A 16,413-nucleotide genomic window follows, 5' to 3' on the forward strand; every position below is an offset into this window, starting at 1 on the left:
CCCTGGTGTATCTCACACACACACACACACACACACGCACGCGCCCTGGTGTATCTTCCTACCCAGGTGGCTGAGTGACCAGTATTTGTGCTGTCTTCAAGGACAAGTGCTGCTCTGCACCACTTCACATCTCTCCTGTCTGTCTTCCCTCCTCTCTGTACAGTTAAACTTAGAGGGGACAGACACTAGGATCTGTATAACATAGGCCACACAATCTTTCCTGTTATCTCTGAATGAAGTCTCATCAGCTCTGTTTTATCGTACTTCCTTACAGCTTGAGACTGAACTTCTCTCTTGTGACTCCTCTTACTGGAGGAGGCCCCCCAGCTCTTCCCTAAAGCCAGGAGTGGGCTGGTGAGGAATTACTGGGCTGTGTTATTGGAGCTGTGAGGTGCCCCAAGGAATTTTGGTAGGCAAAATTGCAAGGGGAATTGGTCAGGTTGTTTTGAGAGGGGAAGAGAAGATGGCTTCTGCCAGCGGACAGGGAGGTGATTTGTCCCTCTCAATGCCTGAGGTCTGAAGGTCTGTATGGCAGTCTTCCTGGCTGTCTGTTTAGGTGGATGTCTGAGTGCAAATTATGTTTCTTTCTTTGGCAGACGGCTTTCTCTGACTTCCTCACGGGGAGCTCCAAAGATTTAGCGAAGCACGTCAAGTTGGTTGTGAGTGTGCAGCAGTGTTCTGGGCCAGGGAGGGGTGTGCACTGTGGAGCAGGGGAGGAGTTGTCCCTCTCAGCATGCTGAATATCTCAGGGCTGGGAGAAAGGATGGGTTCCTTGGGGCATTGGCTTCCCTTGGTTTGGAGGACAGATGCCTTGAGGAGTAGAAGGGGAGGCCATTTCCTCCCAGGTGGGTAGGGTGGGCCAGGCCCCCCCCATTACGGCAGCCTGAATGCCCTTATGTTGTCTTCAGTGTGATGGGACAGACCTGACCTCCAAGATCCAGGACCTGAAGCCCCAATGCCTGGTCTTCCTCAATATTCCCAGGTGAGTAGCCCCAGGATACACCTTCTTGTGCCAGGCTCCTCTCCCCCATCTATATGATCCCCATAGGACTGTGGGGTGGGGAGTGTCTATGCATCACCCACTGTTCATCCACAGATACTGTGCAGGCACCATGCCCTGGGGCAACCCTGGGGAGCACCACGACTTCGAGCCGCAGCGCCATGATGATGGCTGCATTGAAGTCATTGGCTTCACCATGACATCCCTGGTGAGTTGGTGCTGTTACTGGTGGTAGCTAGCAACTAGGGGAACGACCGTTTCTATTGCCCAGGAGTCAGCCAGCGCCCCTGGTCCACAGCTCCTCTACTGAGGAGTTATGGTGCTAACATATCTGACAGTATCTGCTCTCTAAGACTTTAGACAAGATGCTATTGTGCACTGGTCTCTGCGGATCCCTTCCCACTGAGAACAGTCTTAAGACTCTGAGGACTCAGCTCACTTGTGACATCTGGCTGACGCTGGGTGTTCTCCCCATCCATTCCTCAGTCTGTGCTCTGCTCTAACTCTGGTCCCTTTTACAGGCTGCCTTGCAGGTTGGTGGCCATGGGGAGCGGCTGTGCCAGTGCCGGCAGGTGGTTCTCACCACATCCAAGGCCATCCCCATGCAGGTAGACGGGGAGCCCTGCAAGCTGGCGGCTTCCTGCATCCACATTTCCCTGCGCAACCAGGCCAACATGGTGCAGAAGACCAAGCGGCGCAACTCCATGCCTCTGCTCAATGAGTAGGCTCCTCAGACCAACCCATCACTTTCTTTCCAAAGCAGAAGAGGTGGAGAGGGAAGGGGCAGGACTGATCCATCTCTCCCAAAGGCATTTTGATCCTCCCAGGGAGGGGTTGGGAAGGGATCAGGCCACAGAAATGTGGCCAAACTCTGATGCTGGAGAAGCTGCTGATGGCAGCTCCTCATACCAGTCTGTGCTCTTGCCTTGCTCCCTTCTTTGCAGAAAGGAGGGTGACAGGGAGAAAGTAGACTGTCATTTTCTGATACCTTCCTTTTTCCTTTCACCCTACATGCAGCCAGCAGCCAGTGCCCGAGCGGCTGCGAATCTGCGTGAGCCGAATCAGCATGCGTGACTATGAGGCACTGCACTATGATAAGGAAAAGCTCAAGGAAGCCTGTGAGTGACCAGCTTAGTAGCCAGGGCGTGGGAGTCACTGTCACCAAGTCCAGCAGTGCCCTCAGTTGGGCTGTATGAGGTGTTGGGGCTCAGGCACGGGCTGCTCACTAAGTTGTGTTTGTGCCCTGTCTTACAGCTGTGCCACTGGGGATCATTGTGGTTCCAGGAGACAGTGACCTGGAGTTGTGTCGGACCCAAATTGAGAGGCTGCAGGAGGTGAGGTGCCACATGGGAAGTGGCCACAACTGGATGCCAAGGATGAAGAGACTCAGGGAAGGGATTTCTAGGCCCCCATGACCTGCACACACGCACACGTGTTCCTGCTTCTGGTAGCACCTCACCGTTTGCCTTCAACACATGGTAGAGGCAGGATCCCGAGCTGGATGGCCTGTTGATCTCCCTCTGTCTGGCAGCTTCTGTCTCAGCATTGTTCTTCTCACCCTGTACCCTTGGCCCAGAAAAGTTACTGGGCAGTAAAAAGAGCCAGCACCCATCCCACAAGGACCTGTCCCATCCCACATGTTTGGGGAGGCATTTCCTCTGTCCGTTTGCTCGCTGTACCGTGCATCCTTCAGCCCTCTGTGGGCTTTGTGTTTCCTGGCACTACTCTGCCCCTTCCTAGGTGCCCAGTTAGAGTTGTTCCCCATCTCTAACTCTCTTCATTTGCAAGTATGAATTTTTGTGCTCCTGCCAATGTACTAGCGTAGTCCCTGTGCTTGACCCAGACATGGGCTGTGTAACGCTAGCCCCTGGTGAGCAGTACCTTCTGAGCCCACAGTGTGTCCTGCTGCACAATCCRTTCTTGTCTCAAAAGATTTAAGGGACCTTGCCCAGCCTACAGCTGACTGGCTCTGGAGGCCGAGGAAATCCCATTCAACATGCGTGCAGCATCCTGCAGAGCTGAGTTACGAAGCTGCTCGCCCAGGCCAGCTCACTGGCACCTGCTCGCCCAGGCCAGCTCACTGGCACCTGCTCGCCCAGGCCAGCTCACTGGCACCTGCTCCTCGCTCTGCCTGCTCTGCTTTCCTGTCTTCTGTCCCCCATGCGCCCAGGGCACTGGTGGGGAGACTTAGCTAGACATGAGGCTAGGAGGCTCTTGGGCTCGAGGGTAGTATTTTTTTTTTTTTTTTTTTTTGTATGGCTTCAACCTTGTAGATGCCTCTAAAGCTGCATATTGGGGCTGGTGTGCCTTGGTTACCTCGCATTTCACTATGTCTCTCTCCTTGAGCCAATGCTGTGCTCTGGCCCCAGAGCAGGGCAGGGTTGGGACTTCGGCCTGGCAGCATGTAAAGTCAGGGAGCCGCCTGCCATATCTTCTGTAAAGGGACAGAGGAAACCCCTACGGGACTGAAGAAGGAAGGGGGCCACCCAGACAAATACTGTAATGGCACACCTTCCTTGCCTTTCTGCAGGATTTCTCTCCACAGCCCTCTGCTTTACAGCGCCTGCTCTTTCAGGTGTGTATGGCCTCTCTCCCTCCACCAGGCCCATCTGCATGTGCCATCATTCTGGTCTTGTGGGCTTGGTTGGTGCGTGTCAGCTCAGATCTGTCCCATGCCACTCCCTGTCACCATATGTTCTGCCTGTGTTCAAAGTTTCTCTTTCTGTCTAAGCACCTCAGTATCGGCGGGGACCTCCCAAAGCAGGAGGGACAGCCTGGGGAGAGGCAGGGAAGCAAAGAGACATAACTTTATCATCCTTTCTGTGCAGGAAGGGGATGGAGCCAAACCGAAGACTCTGTCATCCCAAAAGTTGTCCCCCAAGTGGTGCTTCCTGGACTGTGAGTATCATTTCCCTCTGGGGTGCTGACTGTGCGTGAATTTGGGGGCAAGGAGACAGACCCATAGCGAAAAGCCACTGAGAACCGTTTGAGACTTGGGACTCAGGGATGTTTGGGATCTCTGCAGCCAAGCTCAGCAGTTCTTTGTCCCAGGCACTAGCTGTGCTTCTGCTTAAGGGCCACAAGTGGAGTGAGAAGCCTGCCAGGCGAGGGGTATCTGCTGGTCACCTGCCTCCAGAGCTGAACGCAGCTGCAGCTTTGCAGTATGCATCGGGGCTCTTTGGAGTGCTCTGGTTGCTGTCCTGTGTCATACAGGCAGGGGGYCCCCATGCTCCAGTATGCTGGGAGCGAGGCTTAATGAAAGCCTCCAGTGTAGATCCCAGTGATACGGGGGAACAGGTCCCCAGCTGGACTCTGCCTGCCTGGAGCAGGCGCTCTGCTTCTCCTCCCCTCCTGGAAGCAGCTTTCTCCTCTCCTTTTGCCTTCGCTCACCAGGAGGGTGCAGAGCTCTCTCTCTGTACCTGGCAGCCAGCCAAGAGAACTGCTGATGACAATTCATCTCCCTGACTTGCAAGAGGAGTTTTCTAACTCCAGTAACAGGGCTTATAGCAGAACAGAGCTAACCTCCTTCCATGTGTTTGGAGAGCAGCACATAGGGCCCAGCCCCTGTGTGCAGGAGGGCTAATGGAGGGCCAGGGAGAAAGCCAAAAGCAAGAGCCAGCTCTAGTCTGGGCCAAGAGGAGGTCCAAGGGAGAGCATCTAGGACAGGAGAGGACTATTGCATGGCAGCTTTCTCCACCAGAAGGTGCTGTCTAAATGCACAATACAGAAAGGTCTCTTGTGCACCTAATTCAGGTGTCAGCTGTGCACAGGCAACGGCTGTGGGGCTGAGGCTGTGGCCCAGCTAGCTGGGATTACAGGAGACCCTGCATGTGCAGCAGGGCAGCAGGGACATTTTTACAAACTGGGCTTTCTTCTAGTCCCATTTCTCAGACCCTGCTCCTTTTTCTGTCCAAATGGCCATCACTTTGTTTCCAAAGYCTCCAGGCTGCACTGCTGCTCTTACTAAGCCTTATTTTAGGTGTCCTTTTTTTTACCACTGACCTAAGTGGCTCCCTGGGATTCCCCCACAGCCCAGGTCAGTGCAGGCTTTTGTGCCCTCTTAACAATGTTGGAGCAAGTCCTCAAACCTGCAGGAGCAGCTGAGAGAGGAGGAAGGGGACACTGTGCTGAGCAGGCCTCTCTTTGTAGCTGACAGCCACTGCTGTCCAGCTTAAGGCCTTTTTGATCACAAGACTTATGATTCAGGGATCATAGAAGGTCAGCTGGGAAAACTGCTGTGTCTCTTCAGTTCAACAGAGATGCCACATTTCCCCTGAGACCCCAGGTCTCAGACATGTGTTGGTACCCTGTGGGAGGGAAGCCAGGCACAGCCGTGGGCTGCAAAGTAGGTCTGTCAAGCCTTGGGCCAGACAGAAAAGGTGCAGCTTCTGCTTCGGACCTTCAACCCTGCATGTGGAGCTGCTGGGATTGCTGCTTCCAGGTGTCACTACCAGGACTATTTTCCCTCCTTCTGCCAGTCTCCCAGCAGCAGGTTCTGAGCTCAGGAAAATGTGTCAGGATAGAAGCCAGAGCCTCATTCAAGACAGTGTGGGCTCATTGAAGTGGCTGAATTACAGGCCTTCATCAGCAGATCCATGGCTGTAAATCTCCAGCCAGGACAGGATAAATGGGGCTCTTTCACTCCTCTAATCTGCTCTGGCTTGTGTCACAGCCATCCTCATCCCCATTCTGTTCATGGAGAGAATTCCCCAGATCCTCAAGGATCCCACCAGAACCTGCCTGGGGTAGGCACCAGTGGCACAGGGGAAATACCACTGTGCATGGGGGCCTATTTATCCTGCCGCTCTGCCTTTACTTGTCCTGCCCTCCCTGGGTAATACTGGTAAGTCCCCAGATCCTCCCTGCTCCCCCAGGAGTGTTAGCTGTGTGGGTCTGGCTCTAGCGCAGCCACTTGTCTCGTTGTTGGAGGAGCTCCTCTCCCGTTGTGGGGATTTCCCCTGTTAGGAAGAGGGATGAGTGGAGAGATGCACCTGGACAGAGGGCCGCGAACAACAGGCTGGAGGCTAGTTTGAAGCTCTCCTGCCATCCTAGGAAACAGGAACTTGGATCTACGGCTGGGTATTGTGTGCTCTGTTGTGACTGGCAATCGTAAGTTCTGACATGGCCTCTTGGTGGTCTGTGGGATGTTACTTAGTAAAGTCAGAGCAAGGAGAGGCTGAGCTCCCCATTCTCCCAGCCTCGCTTAGTGCTCCTGTTTCTCTGTGCACTGTAATAATGTGCATCATGTTGAATCAGAGTAGTTCCTCACACAGTCTAAGCCAGTTCTGAGATGTGCAGTGTGCAGTCCTGAGCTCGATCTGTTCTGTGTAGTGGTGTGTTACAGTTGCAACACCAAAACACCTGAAAGTCCCCAGAAAGACCATGGCGTTAGCTAGTTCTGTTCTTCCCTTCCCAATAGCTTATGGCTGTTGCCAGGGGTCACTGAAGAGAAGATGGGAAGCAAAGACATGTTGCACAGGAGTATGGTGGTCTGTAGGCACCAGGGGCTGCCTCTCAGGCAAAGAGGATAGAGGGGTCCCGGCAGACTACTGATGGACATCAGGGGACTGTTCCTGGTCAGGAGGTTGTCATTTGTTTTGCTGTGCCCTTCAGGCAGGACAGGACATGGCTGAATAGTTCACTACCACTCAGTGTGGAAAGTGGTGGAAAGTGACCATCTTCCTCGTCCCATGCAAAAATCACCATGTCTCTCTCTTACAGCAACCACGGCTGATCGTTTCTATAGGATAGACCGTGCACAGGTGAGTGTGGCCTCATCCTCCAACTGTGGTGTCCTCCCCTCCTCCCAGCTTCTTCTGCATGTCCTGACAGGACAGACTTGACATGTTGGCTCAGCCATGGGGATGCACAGGTCTCGCACCCCACACTGCCCTGCCTCCCAAGTGCTCCCCTTGGCTCTGGGGCAGGAGGACACGCATTGCCTTGCTGCAGCCCTGCCCTGTGGAGATGGGGCAGTCCCTGAGGTAGGTGGTGCCACCTAGTCCAGGACCTGCCCCAGCACCTCCCCATCCTCTCTGAAAAGGGAGGGAGAGTGGGTGGGAGCACAGGGACTTGGGTTAGAAGCTGCCTGCAGAGTCCTACCCGAGGCAGGAGGCAAGAATGCAAGAGTGGTCTCCTTTTAACCTGGCCAAGTGGTGATTAGTTTCCAAGCATCATTAGGGTGAGCTTTGGGCTGTGGCAGGAATTCGGTGAGGGACCAAGGTCCTGATGAGGAACAGGGGTGGAATTTGTGCCAGCCTGAGAGTGAAGACTGGGGAAGAGTGATATAGTGAAGGCATGCCTGATCACGACCTTGGAAGCTGGTGGATGGACACTGGTGATAACAAGTTTCCTGGGGGTGGATGAGGGGGGATCCAGCTCCCTTCCTTTCTCCACCTCTGGCTCCACAAGGCTCCACACCATGCTGCTTCCTCTCAACTTCACATCAGCCTTAGTGCTGTTGACGGAGGATTCTCAGGCACAGGACCCGTGACTCTCTGAGCCACCATCGCCCTGCTGAGTCAGTGGGTGGGCTACAAGACACAGAACATGAGAGGATGGGAGATGGAGCTATACAGAAGTAGATCTTGCTTCTGAAGAAGCTGACTTGTGCCTTCCAGGAGCACCTCAACTATGTGACAGAGATCTCTCAGGATGAGCTCTATGTGCTGGACCCAGAGCTGGTGATCACCCAGACTGTGGGCACCTCTCCTGCCATGCCTGACCTCGTTGACTCATCCTCTGCTCCCACTGGGCACCATTTTGCATTCCCTTCCACTTCCTCCTCTCCACCCTCCTCTCCTGCCCCCAGGTGAGACTGCATGCTGTGGTCTGAAGTGGGAGATAATGGAGCGCTGGGCCTCAAGAGGGATGGGGAGGGCAGGAATGAGAGAGCTGGGGTTGGCTTCACAGCTGCAATTCCCAGGACAGATTACAGAGGGGCTCCCAGGAAGTGAGCAAGATTCCAATAGTGAGTTAGAAGAGGGATCAGATGCCTTCCTGTCTGTTCTGCTCCCTGCCGGCTCTGCTGAAAGTAGTGGAGTATCACCAGGTGACTCAGACATGGGGTCAGACTCCAGGACTTGGTCCACAGGGCAAAGGGCATGGGTCTCTGTAGGCCCAAATCATGCCAGCCTTGGGTATGGGTGAGCACTGGAGCTCGGAACAGAAGTAGAAATGGAAGTGAGGATGAGAAAGAACCCAGATCAGGGGAAAAAGCAGATGGCATGGCCAAAGGGCGGCTAGGTCCTTCGCCTGCCTTTCCTTCAGTCTGCTGGAAGAGGGCTACAGGTAGGCTTCTCCAGAGCCATTAGTCTACCCACTGCATGCCATTTGGGGGTATGTGCTGGCAGGGTTAGTTATGCCTTTTCTTTTTTCCTTCCAGTGCTGAGGCTGGGCTCTGCCTCCCTCATAAAGGTGAGTTCTGACCTTACTGCAGACATCTGGCAGAGCTCCCAAGCTGTTGTGCATCCTCTTGCGTCAAGTTATTTTGGGTCCCCACCATTTTTTTTACCTGTCCTGTCTCTGAGATGTGACCCAGGAATGGAGTGGAGTTTTCCAGGCCCTGCTGCTGGTGTGCTAGGTGGGCACACAGACCCTTGGAGGCCAGGGCAGGGTGACCCTGGAGGTGGGCAAGGAGAGTTGTGACTGTGATTTGCAGACCAGTCCATCAAGGCGTTTTCCCTGCTTTGCAATGCTGTGTAGGGAGGGCAGGAAATGACATGGCAGAGGGGTTAATCCCCCACCTGCAGAGCCATGTGCTGTTGTCTGAGTTGTGGGGGGGAAAAGGTGTCACTGCCAGGCACCAGCAGGAGCTCAGGAGATGAGAGCACAAGGTCAGGGGCCTCTCTGAGCTGAGCAAATGGAAAGAGTTTCCTGGAGCTTGAGCAGAGCCCAGGGCCTGGAAGTGTGAGTCAGTCACTGGTGAGATGCCTCTTGGCTGCTGACTGACTTCCAGGGAGTCTGCTCTCCGCTTCCATCACCAGCCATCCTTCCCAGGGTAGAGGCACCCCCTCTCACATGCACATGCTTTGACAGGGGCTGAGGCCTGACTGCAACCCCATATATGTGGGTGCCGCCTTCCTTCCCCATGGCTTGTCGCTCACATAGCTGAAGGTGGAGCAGCCATGTAAAAACAGCCTGGCTGCTGTTTGCCCTGAGACCACAGGAGCAGCACCTASAGGAGCTCATCTTGTAGCCTCAGCTGACTGCTTTGAGTCCCCCAGTGCCCAGCTCTTGGCTCCCCGGTTAGACAAACAGCACTACAGCTTGGCTTTTCTGACCCTGACCCATCTCCCTTCTTTGCAGATGACCTTCTGATAGAAGCTGCCAAGAGTGGCAACTTCAGCCAGGTAAGCACTCCTACCGTGTACTGTGATGTGCAGCCAGGGCTGGCTCATATGCCCCTCAGGCCTGTGGCAAGCCCTGCCACCTGGACTCCACTTGAGCTGCTCCTGTCGAGGCCCTTCCTTCAGGCAGTGCCCCGACTGGGAGTGGTTGGTGGAAACCAAGCAGGCTCCTGGCAAGAAGCTCTGTTACTTGCCGGGGGATGTGGAGGGAAGGGACTTGGCAGTGTGGCTGAGCTGAACATAGTTCCCCTCCTGCTGAGGACCCTGGGGGATGCAAGTCCAGGGGCTTGGTGGTTAGAGGTGAGCTGAGAAAGGAAACTCATCCTAAGCTCTCTGGCTATCCTGTAGTTCCAGGAGCTGCACCGGGCTGGAAGAGACCTGATGGTGCGAGATTCCTCAGGCCAGACCGTCCTCCATCATGCCGTCAAATCAGGGAGCAAGGATATTGTCAAATACATCATTGAGAACGGTGAGCTGGGGCCATCCTGCTGTCAGCAAAGTGCCCCCCCTTGGCAAGAGAGGCTGGCAACAGAGCCTGACCCTCTGCTCGGAGGGGATGCTCTTGGGGGCAGAACCCCTTCCTTCTGTGTTTGTTACATCCTCCCTCTATGGCACAGGCTTCCCCTAGCATCTGTCTGCTGGAATTGGAATTCTTGGCAGCTCCCACTGAAATGCAGGCTGCTTTATTTTTATTTAGATATTTCTCTGTAATGGTGTCCACAAGCAACTCTTTTTCCCTGATCTCAACTGAGGGTCAGAGATGCAATTGCTTACCTGAATGCTTTGGTTGGGAGACAAGACCTCTGCAGGCAGCATGGAAATAGCAGCCCCTACGGAAAGATACTTTGTATTACTGGGGAATAGGTGGGTCCATCTCTGTCCTGCAGCCTGGTCTCACTTGCCCTGCATTGTATTTCTCTCCCCAGCCCCTTCAGATATCCTGGATGCCACAGAAGAAGAGAAGTAAGTTGTTAAGTGATTTGTATTACCTGTTGACCAGACCCTCTATGAGGTCACCAGCCTTGTAGGTCCTTCTTTTACACAATTGCCCTTGCTCTAATTACCAGCCATGATTTCCATGTCCATTCCTGTCCGTTCTTGGACTGAATAACCCTTGAGCAGTATCCTCCCTTCTCAGTCCAAGGCTGTCTGGGCTGGGAGCAGATGTTGCTGGAYGAGTTGCAGCCTACTGTGAGCTCTTTCAGCAGGCTGAGAGAAGTCCCTCGCTGCTGTCTCTGTGCATGCTTCATGTCCCCACTCAGCATGTTCGAGGTGGGGCCGTCTCATGTCTCCTGCTTTCTTCTTCTCAGTGGTGAAACCAGTTTGCACCAGGCTGCAGCCTTACGCCAGCGCACTATCTGCCACTACATTGTGGAGGCCGGGGCTTCGCTCATGAAGACAGACCTGCAGGTAAGGTGGGAGGGCTGGAAATGGGGCTTTCCAGGGGGTCCATAGGGTTCGGTGGGAGCAGGGCCTTACCGGGTCACCAGAAGAGCAGAAAATGAGTCTTTGGCTCGAGTCTTTGCCAGCTTATGGCCTGTGTGTGGAAAAGGTGTGGAGGCCCAGGAGAAGAGGAGCCATTTGTGATTCCTGGTGAGTTGACATGAAAGATGAATGCTCACCCAGCAGAGCCTACTCGCTCAGCCTGCTCCCAAGCTGCATAAGGGGTTAAATCCCTCTCCTTGCTCTTCTCTGTGTGTTGTTTTATTAAATTAGAAGGGAGGGGCTGGAATGTCTCATCCCTGTCTCCCCCCTTTCCACCCTTTGAGGTCACAGCAAGGACAGTCTCGCTGACAAGTTCCCTCCCAGCTGCAGGGCTCCCCCTGCTCTCCCCCGCGTGGAGCTGGGATGGGAAGGCTGGGAGCTCTTCAGATGAACCAGGCCCACAGAGAGCATTAGCAGGCAGCCAGGACACTTTCAGTCACATGCTAAATTAATTGAGATGTTTCTTGGTGTCAGGGGTTTGTGCCAGCCCCCACAGAGGAGTTGTAGGAAAGGGGCTGAAGCTGTGTTTTGGTACACAAGGTTCCCAGGGCTGGCATGCAGTGGAGGGGAGGTGGCCGTGTCTGTCTGGCAGAGAATCCTAGCGACGGRCTGTAGCGGAGGAGATATAGTGACAAGCCAACAAGGTGCAGTCTATGGGTCTGGGACACAGGGGAGGAGCCCAGCTGGGGATCCAAACTTGCTGGGGCTGGTAGAGCTCTGGGGACTCAGACAATGAGCAGCCCCTTTGCCAGCTGCCAGGGAGATGTCATACAGACAATCTCTGGCTCCCGATCAGTCCTCCTTGGTCCTGGCCAAGGCTAGGGCCTTGCACAGTGCCCAGAGCGGGGATGGCTTGGCTGGAAACTCAGCCAGCAGCCATAGGAAGAGAAGGCAATGCCCAGGTGAGGGAGGCACTGGGAAGAGCCAGGAGGAGAGGGCATCTCTGGAAGCAGAGCCCCTCTCTGCCCATAGTACAGAGGCCCTTTGTGGCAGGAGCTCAGGTCTCTGCTGAAGCATCTGCCTGAAGCAGATGAATGGCCTCAAACCTGCCAGCGCAAAAGGGAGCCTAGTTCAGGAATGACAGACTCCCCCAGGGAATGGGGCTTGCACATGCCTGTGTAAATGCATGTCTGGGTTTGTAACTGTCTGGGGACCTGTCTGCTCTGCTACACTGACCTTGCATAGGCCCCAGGTTACAACTTGCCTGCACAGGCAAGAACCAACCTTGTTAGAAACCCCACTGCAGGCACCCTGTGTCAGACCTGTAGCACAGCTGGGGCATGGATTTGAAACAGCCTGGTCCTGTATCCCACAGCGCTGGAGGAGGCTAGGTCTTATCGGGTAGTGTGCATCAGCCTAGCCAGGCAGAGGGGCCCCAGGAGCTCTAGTTTCAGGCTGCAGATCTGGGCAGGCAGTGTTACATCAGGGCTTCTGTAGGCAGACAAAAAAGAAATTCAGTTCCGTCTCTTTCCCCCCCCTTCTTTGTTAAATGAGTGCTTGGATTCAGTGGATACAGAGAGGAGGCCCCCTGAGGAGAGCTGGGGCAGTGAAGCACAGTACAGTCTCCATCCCCCCTACCTGTGTGCACGGGGGTGAGGGGAGATCTGCACAGGAACCCTGTGGCATGGCCAGGCCGTGGTGTGTGTGGAAGAGGAAGTTTCTTAGTAAATGCATACTTCAGTGTGAGAATGGGGGTGACCCTAGGAGTTCCTATGTATGTGTTTGAGCATGAGAGAGAAGGGAGACCCCAAGTTCCAGCCCTGTCCCCATGGCATACCTGATTGCAAGAGGGAGCCATGTACGTGTTTGGCATCTCTCCGCCTTTGTGGCAGTGTTTGCGGGTGGGCTCAGGCTTTTTGTCCACAGCTGTATCCACGTATGGTGGAGACTGCACATGTCTGACCATTGTTTGTGCTGAAGAAATATAGCTGTGGGTTGTCCTGGAGGCCCTTGCACCCCACTGCAGCCACCCTTGCCCTGCTGTGCACCACRGGATGAGCTGGGCAAGCTGTGCTTTCCTTCTGGGGCTGGTTTTCAATGGCAGCAGCAGAGTGCCAGGTTTTCTTGGCCTTTCTCAGCAGGGGGTTTGTTCAGCACCACAGAGCCCGGGCACTTAACGAGAAGGAATGAGGAGCAGGGGGGGAGAAAGGGGAGAGGAGACGTAGCTGAGAGCTGTTAACAGATTTGCTTTTTATGGAGTGCGGGAGTTCATTAGTGGACACAGTCCAGATGGCTGCAATAAGCTGGTGAAATGTGATCCTCCTCTGGGAGTGGGAGCGCTAGTGAGGCTGCGAGAGGGAAGGGGGGTTGGTATTCCTGGGCATTCCCCAGACATACTCCTCATTCCTCACCCTCTCTCGCCTACCTCCGCAGCACTGGAGAAGAAGCAGGTCACAGAGACCAACCTTTGTCTCCTTTTGGTGCGACAGGCAGCCTGGGGAAGACCAGGGCTGGTCTCTGTCCTGGCCTGCACATGGGATGGGTGTCCCTTCAGGGGACTGTTTCCAGCCTCTTAGCAAAGTCAGGCTCCTTTGGAGCATGCTTTTGCTACCACCCACCTTGGCACATCACCCGCCTCAGGACTTGGCTGTGGGTACTGCAGACCCCCATTGTAGCCACCTTCTAGAAGGGGCAGTCGGGGGAAAGGGGACCCTTGGGTGCCGAGAGTGGTCTGCAAGGCAGCGCTTGGTGCTCTGACACACTGCCTCCCCTGTGCAGGGAGACACGCCCAAGCACAGGGCTGAGAAGGCCAACGACCCCGACTTGGCTGCCTACCTCGAGAACCGACAGCACTACCAGATGATCCAGCGGGAGGACCAGGAGACAGCTGTGTAGTGCTCAGCGTGCCTTAGCCCAAGCCAGCTCGGGCAGGACAAGAAGAGGACAGCAACTGGCAGAGCTGTGAGTCTGGCCCAGCCCTCCCTAGATATTGGCCTGGTCCCGGAAGAGATGGAGACAGCAGAGCTCTGCCCCAGGCTGGGCTGGGACTCTATTTATTAGGACAGTGGGTACTTGGGATTTGAAGCCTGGCTCTTTGTGTGTCCCTGCTTCATTCTTCCTCCACCATGTTCCCTGCCGTGGATGGGCTCCATCCCACAGGGCCTGTTGCAGCAGGCAGGGATGAAGCCCTCTGTCTCCCTTGCCATGGGAGTGATAGCAGCGTCCACATAGGCTCTTGCCTGTGATCCTTGTGGAATATTGTTGCTCAGCCCCCTCTCCCCACCAGTGGTCTGCCCTCCATTGGACRCTTTGCTAGGCCCACATCCAGTTCCTCCTGTCCTTCCCAGCACAGCTGCGGGAGGCACAGGCTGTGCTGGGCAGGCTGCAGGATGGCCTGCGTGGGGGCTGTGGGACTGAGACTTGGCCCAAGGGAAGCACCATGACTCTTACTCTTCTTCCCTAATGTTGGTCTGGGACTGCCCTGGATCTCTGTATTGCCCTACCGGGGCCCTTTTGTGGCAGGAGGAAAGTCCCTGACATGTTTGAGGACATGCACCCACCTTTCCAGCTGGGGCTGAGCACTGGGGCTGCCCTGTTTCCAGCCACTGCCTTTCTGGTTGCTTTTAGTGTTGTTTTCAGTGCTTTGCCAGTCCACAGTCTGGCATAGGATAGGTACGGCACGGAGAAAGGCTACTGAGCCCTCCTGACTCCCCATCCCTCAAAGGGCTGTGTGGGGGCAGCCTGTGCACACGGCAGTCTGCTGGGCCTCTCTTTGTGACTGCTGTACCATAGCCGTGGTGGAGAGCTGCGCTTGGCCTGGGCGGTGGTTGGTGATGGAGACTCTTATATTTCCCTAGTGCTCTAGTTAGCTGACTTGGATACAGCTGCCCTCTCTGCTTCAGCTCCTGCACAACATTAGAAGCGACACTTGGCTGGAGAAGCAGCACCAGGGTCAGTGCTGCTCCCCCTATACCTCCCCAGCCTGTGAACTTGCATCCTCTGAGTGTGACTTCTGCCATCCCCCTCAAAACTGGACATAGGGCTTTGCAGGGAAAGCTGTGGGAGCTCACCCAGACACAGGTTTCCTGGGCAGGCTGCCAACTTGACCTCTCCAGTTTTAGCAGAAAGAAGGATTTGGATGCCTAAAAAGAAAGCATCAGGGATCCCAGAGTTCTCATGTGTGCAGTGGGATGGCATTTCATGTACCACCTGCCACAGGGCAAAAGGGCACCATGGCCCATCTCCCCTGCAGATACAATGCGTGCTGCAGTAGCACACCAGACCTGGAGCAAGCTTTTGCAGCACCAGCAGTCCCTGATTTCAAGAGGTGCCAGCACATGAGGTGAGCAAACAGCCTTGGGGGTTGTGTGCCTGCTTGGCATGTTCAGGTGGGAGGCAGTTGTGGAACCGGTCTAGGTTGCTGCTTGCAGGGTACCATGAGAGGATGTTGGGGCATTGCTGCCCCATGGGGTCTGTGTGGACCCCACCATCATTCTGAGCTCAGCCAGGGTGTGAGTCTTCACAGCAAGCTGTGGCTGCTGTGTAGTGTTAGGTGACATCTTTCACATCTTTCATAACGCCAATACCAAAAAAGTATCACAATACCACTGAGAACCACAATACCATTCAGGCTTTTGGTCAAGGGGGCAGGGAGTTATCCTAGAGGACCAGGGGAGTTGTGGCAGGGAATAGAGGTGTACTTGGGGCCAGGGCAGTGTAGAGTGGAGCACAAAGGCTGCTATCAGGGATCCAGCAGTAGTATCAGCAATTAATAATGTTAGTATCCCAATGCATTTAGAGCTGCAATATTCCAGCAGCATCAGAATTACCCAGCAGTGCTGCTCACTAGCAACAGAAAGACAAGGCACAATTGTCGTCTTGAAGGTGCAAACTGCTACCCCCCAGCCAGGACACCCAACCTGGCCTGGAAGAGTTTACAGCCCCAGCTTGCCCCCCTCCATCTGCCTTTCTCCCTAGTTTTATATGTTCCCTTAGTTTTTGTACAGGTAGTTCGGACACACACTGTCCCCCTCCCGCCTGGCCCCTCTGTGTGTACGCGTGAGCTGAGTTGCTGTGCAATTCCAAGCCTGGCTTGTTTTTAGGCAAAGGCGGAGGGGGTGTTTTGTAGCTCTGCCCGTGGAGGGCAGAGGTTCTGTGCAATACCTGGTTCTGTGTTTCCTAGATGCTGTCATAGGACTGTATTTTTGTAACTCTGTAAGGGTGCCAGGTCTACCAGGCCGACGGCCTGCCATGAGCCTGTGTTCCCATTGCTTTTCAACTTTGACTGTTTGGATGTTGTTGTTTCTTGCCATTGAAATAAAAAGATTGATGTTTTCCTTCCCGTCTCCCTCCCTCCTTCCTTCCCTCTGCATCTGCGAGAATGTGGTCGACACTGTACAAACGTTCACACCAAAAAGGGTGTTTCAAGGTTTTCCCCCAAGGCTTCGGTCCCACGTCTTAACCACAGGCTCAGAGTACTCTGGGAATTTCCCTGCTGGATCAGATTGTTGGTCCACTTCCCTGCACAGCAGTCTTCTAGCACAATTGCTGGATATGGGGCCTTTCTCATGTGAGACCCTCTCCCCCCTCAGGGACACTCTGTGTCATACATCAATATTTATTGTAACATGAAACGGGGAG

The 16,413-nt window shown here is 54.6% G+C and overlaps 1 protein-coding gene across 1 annotated transcript; it reads left to right on the forward strand.

Moving 5' to 3' along the window:
* Window positions 1-596: 596 nt before the first annotated feature.
* Window positions 597-16,110, forward strand: LOC112977829 (diacylglycerol kinase zeta-like; the record flags this gene model as incomplete). Its single annotated transcript, XM_026090621.1, has 15 exons — window positions 597-659; window positions 909-982; window positions 1,097-1,208; window positions 1,522-1,721; window positions 2,018-2,118; window positions 2,255-2,334; window positions 3,829-3,898; window positions 6,722-6,762; window positions 7,621-7,811; window positions 8,385-8,416; window positions 9,308-9,351; window positions 9,697-9,817; window positions 10,275-10,311; window positions 10,659-10,758; window positions 13,552-16,110. Coding segments are annotated over 15 exons (1,383 nt in total), but the record flags the coding sequence as incomplete, so codon positions are not given.
* Between the last annotated feature and the right edge of the window lie 303 nt (window positions 16,111-16,413).

This window comes from Apteryx rowi, unplaced genomic scaffold, assembly GCF_003343035.1.
Source record: "Apteryx rowi isolate R43461 unplaced genomic scaffold, aptRow1 scaffold_862, whole genome shotgun sequence".
Lineage (NCBI taxonomy): Eukaryota > Metazoa > Chordata > Aves > Apterygiformes > Apterygidae > Apteryx > Apteryx rowi.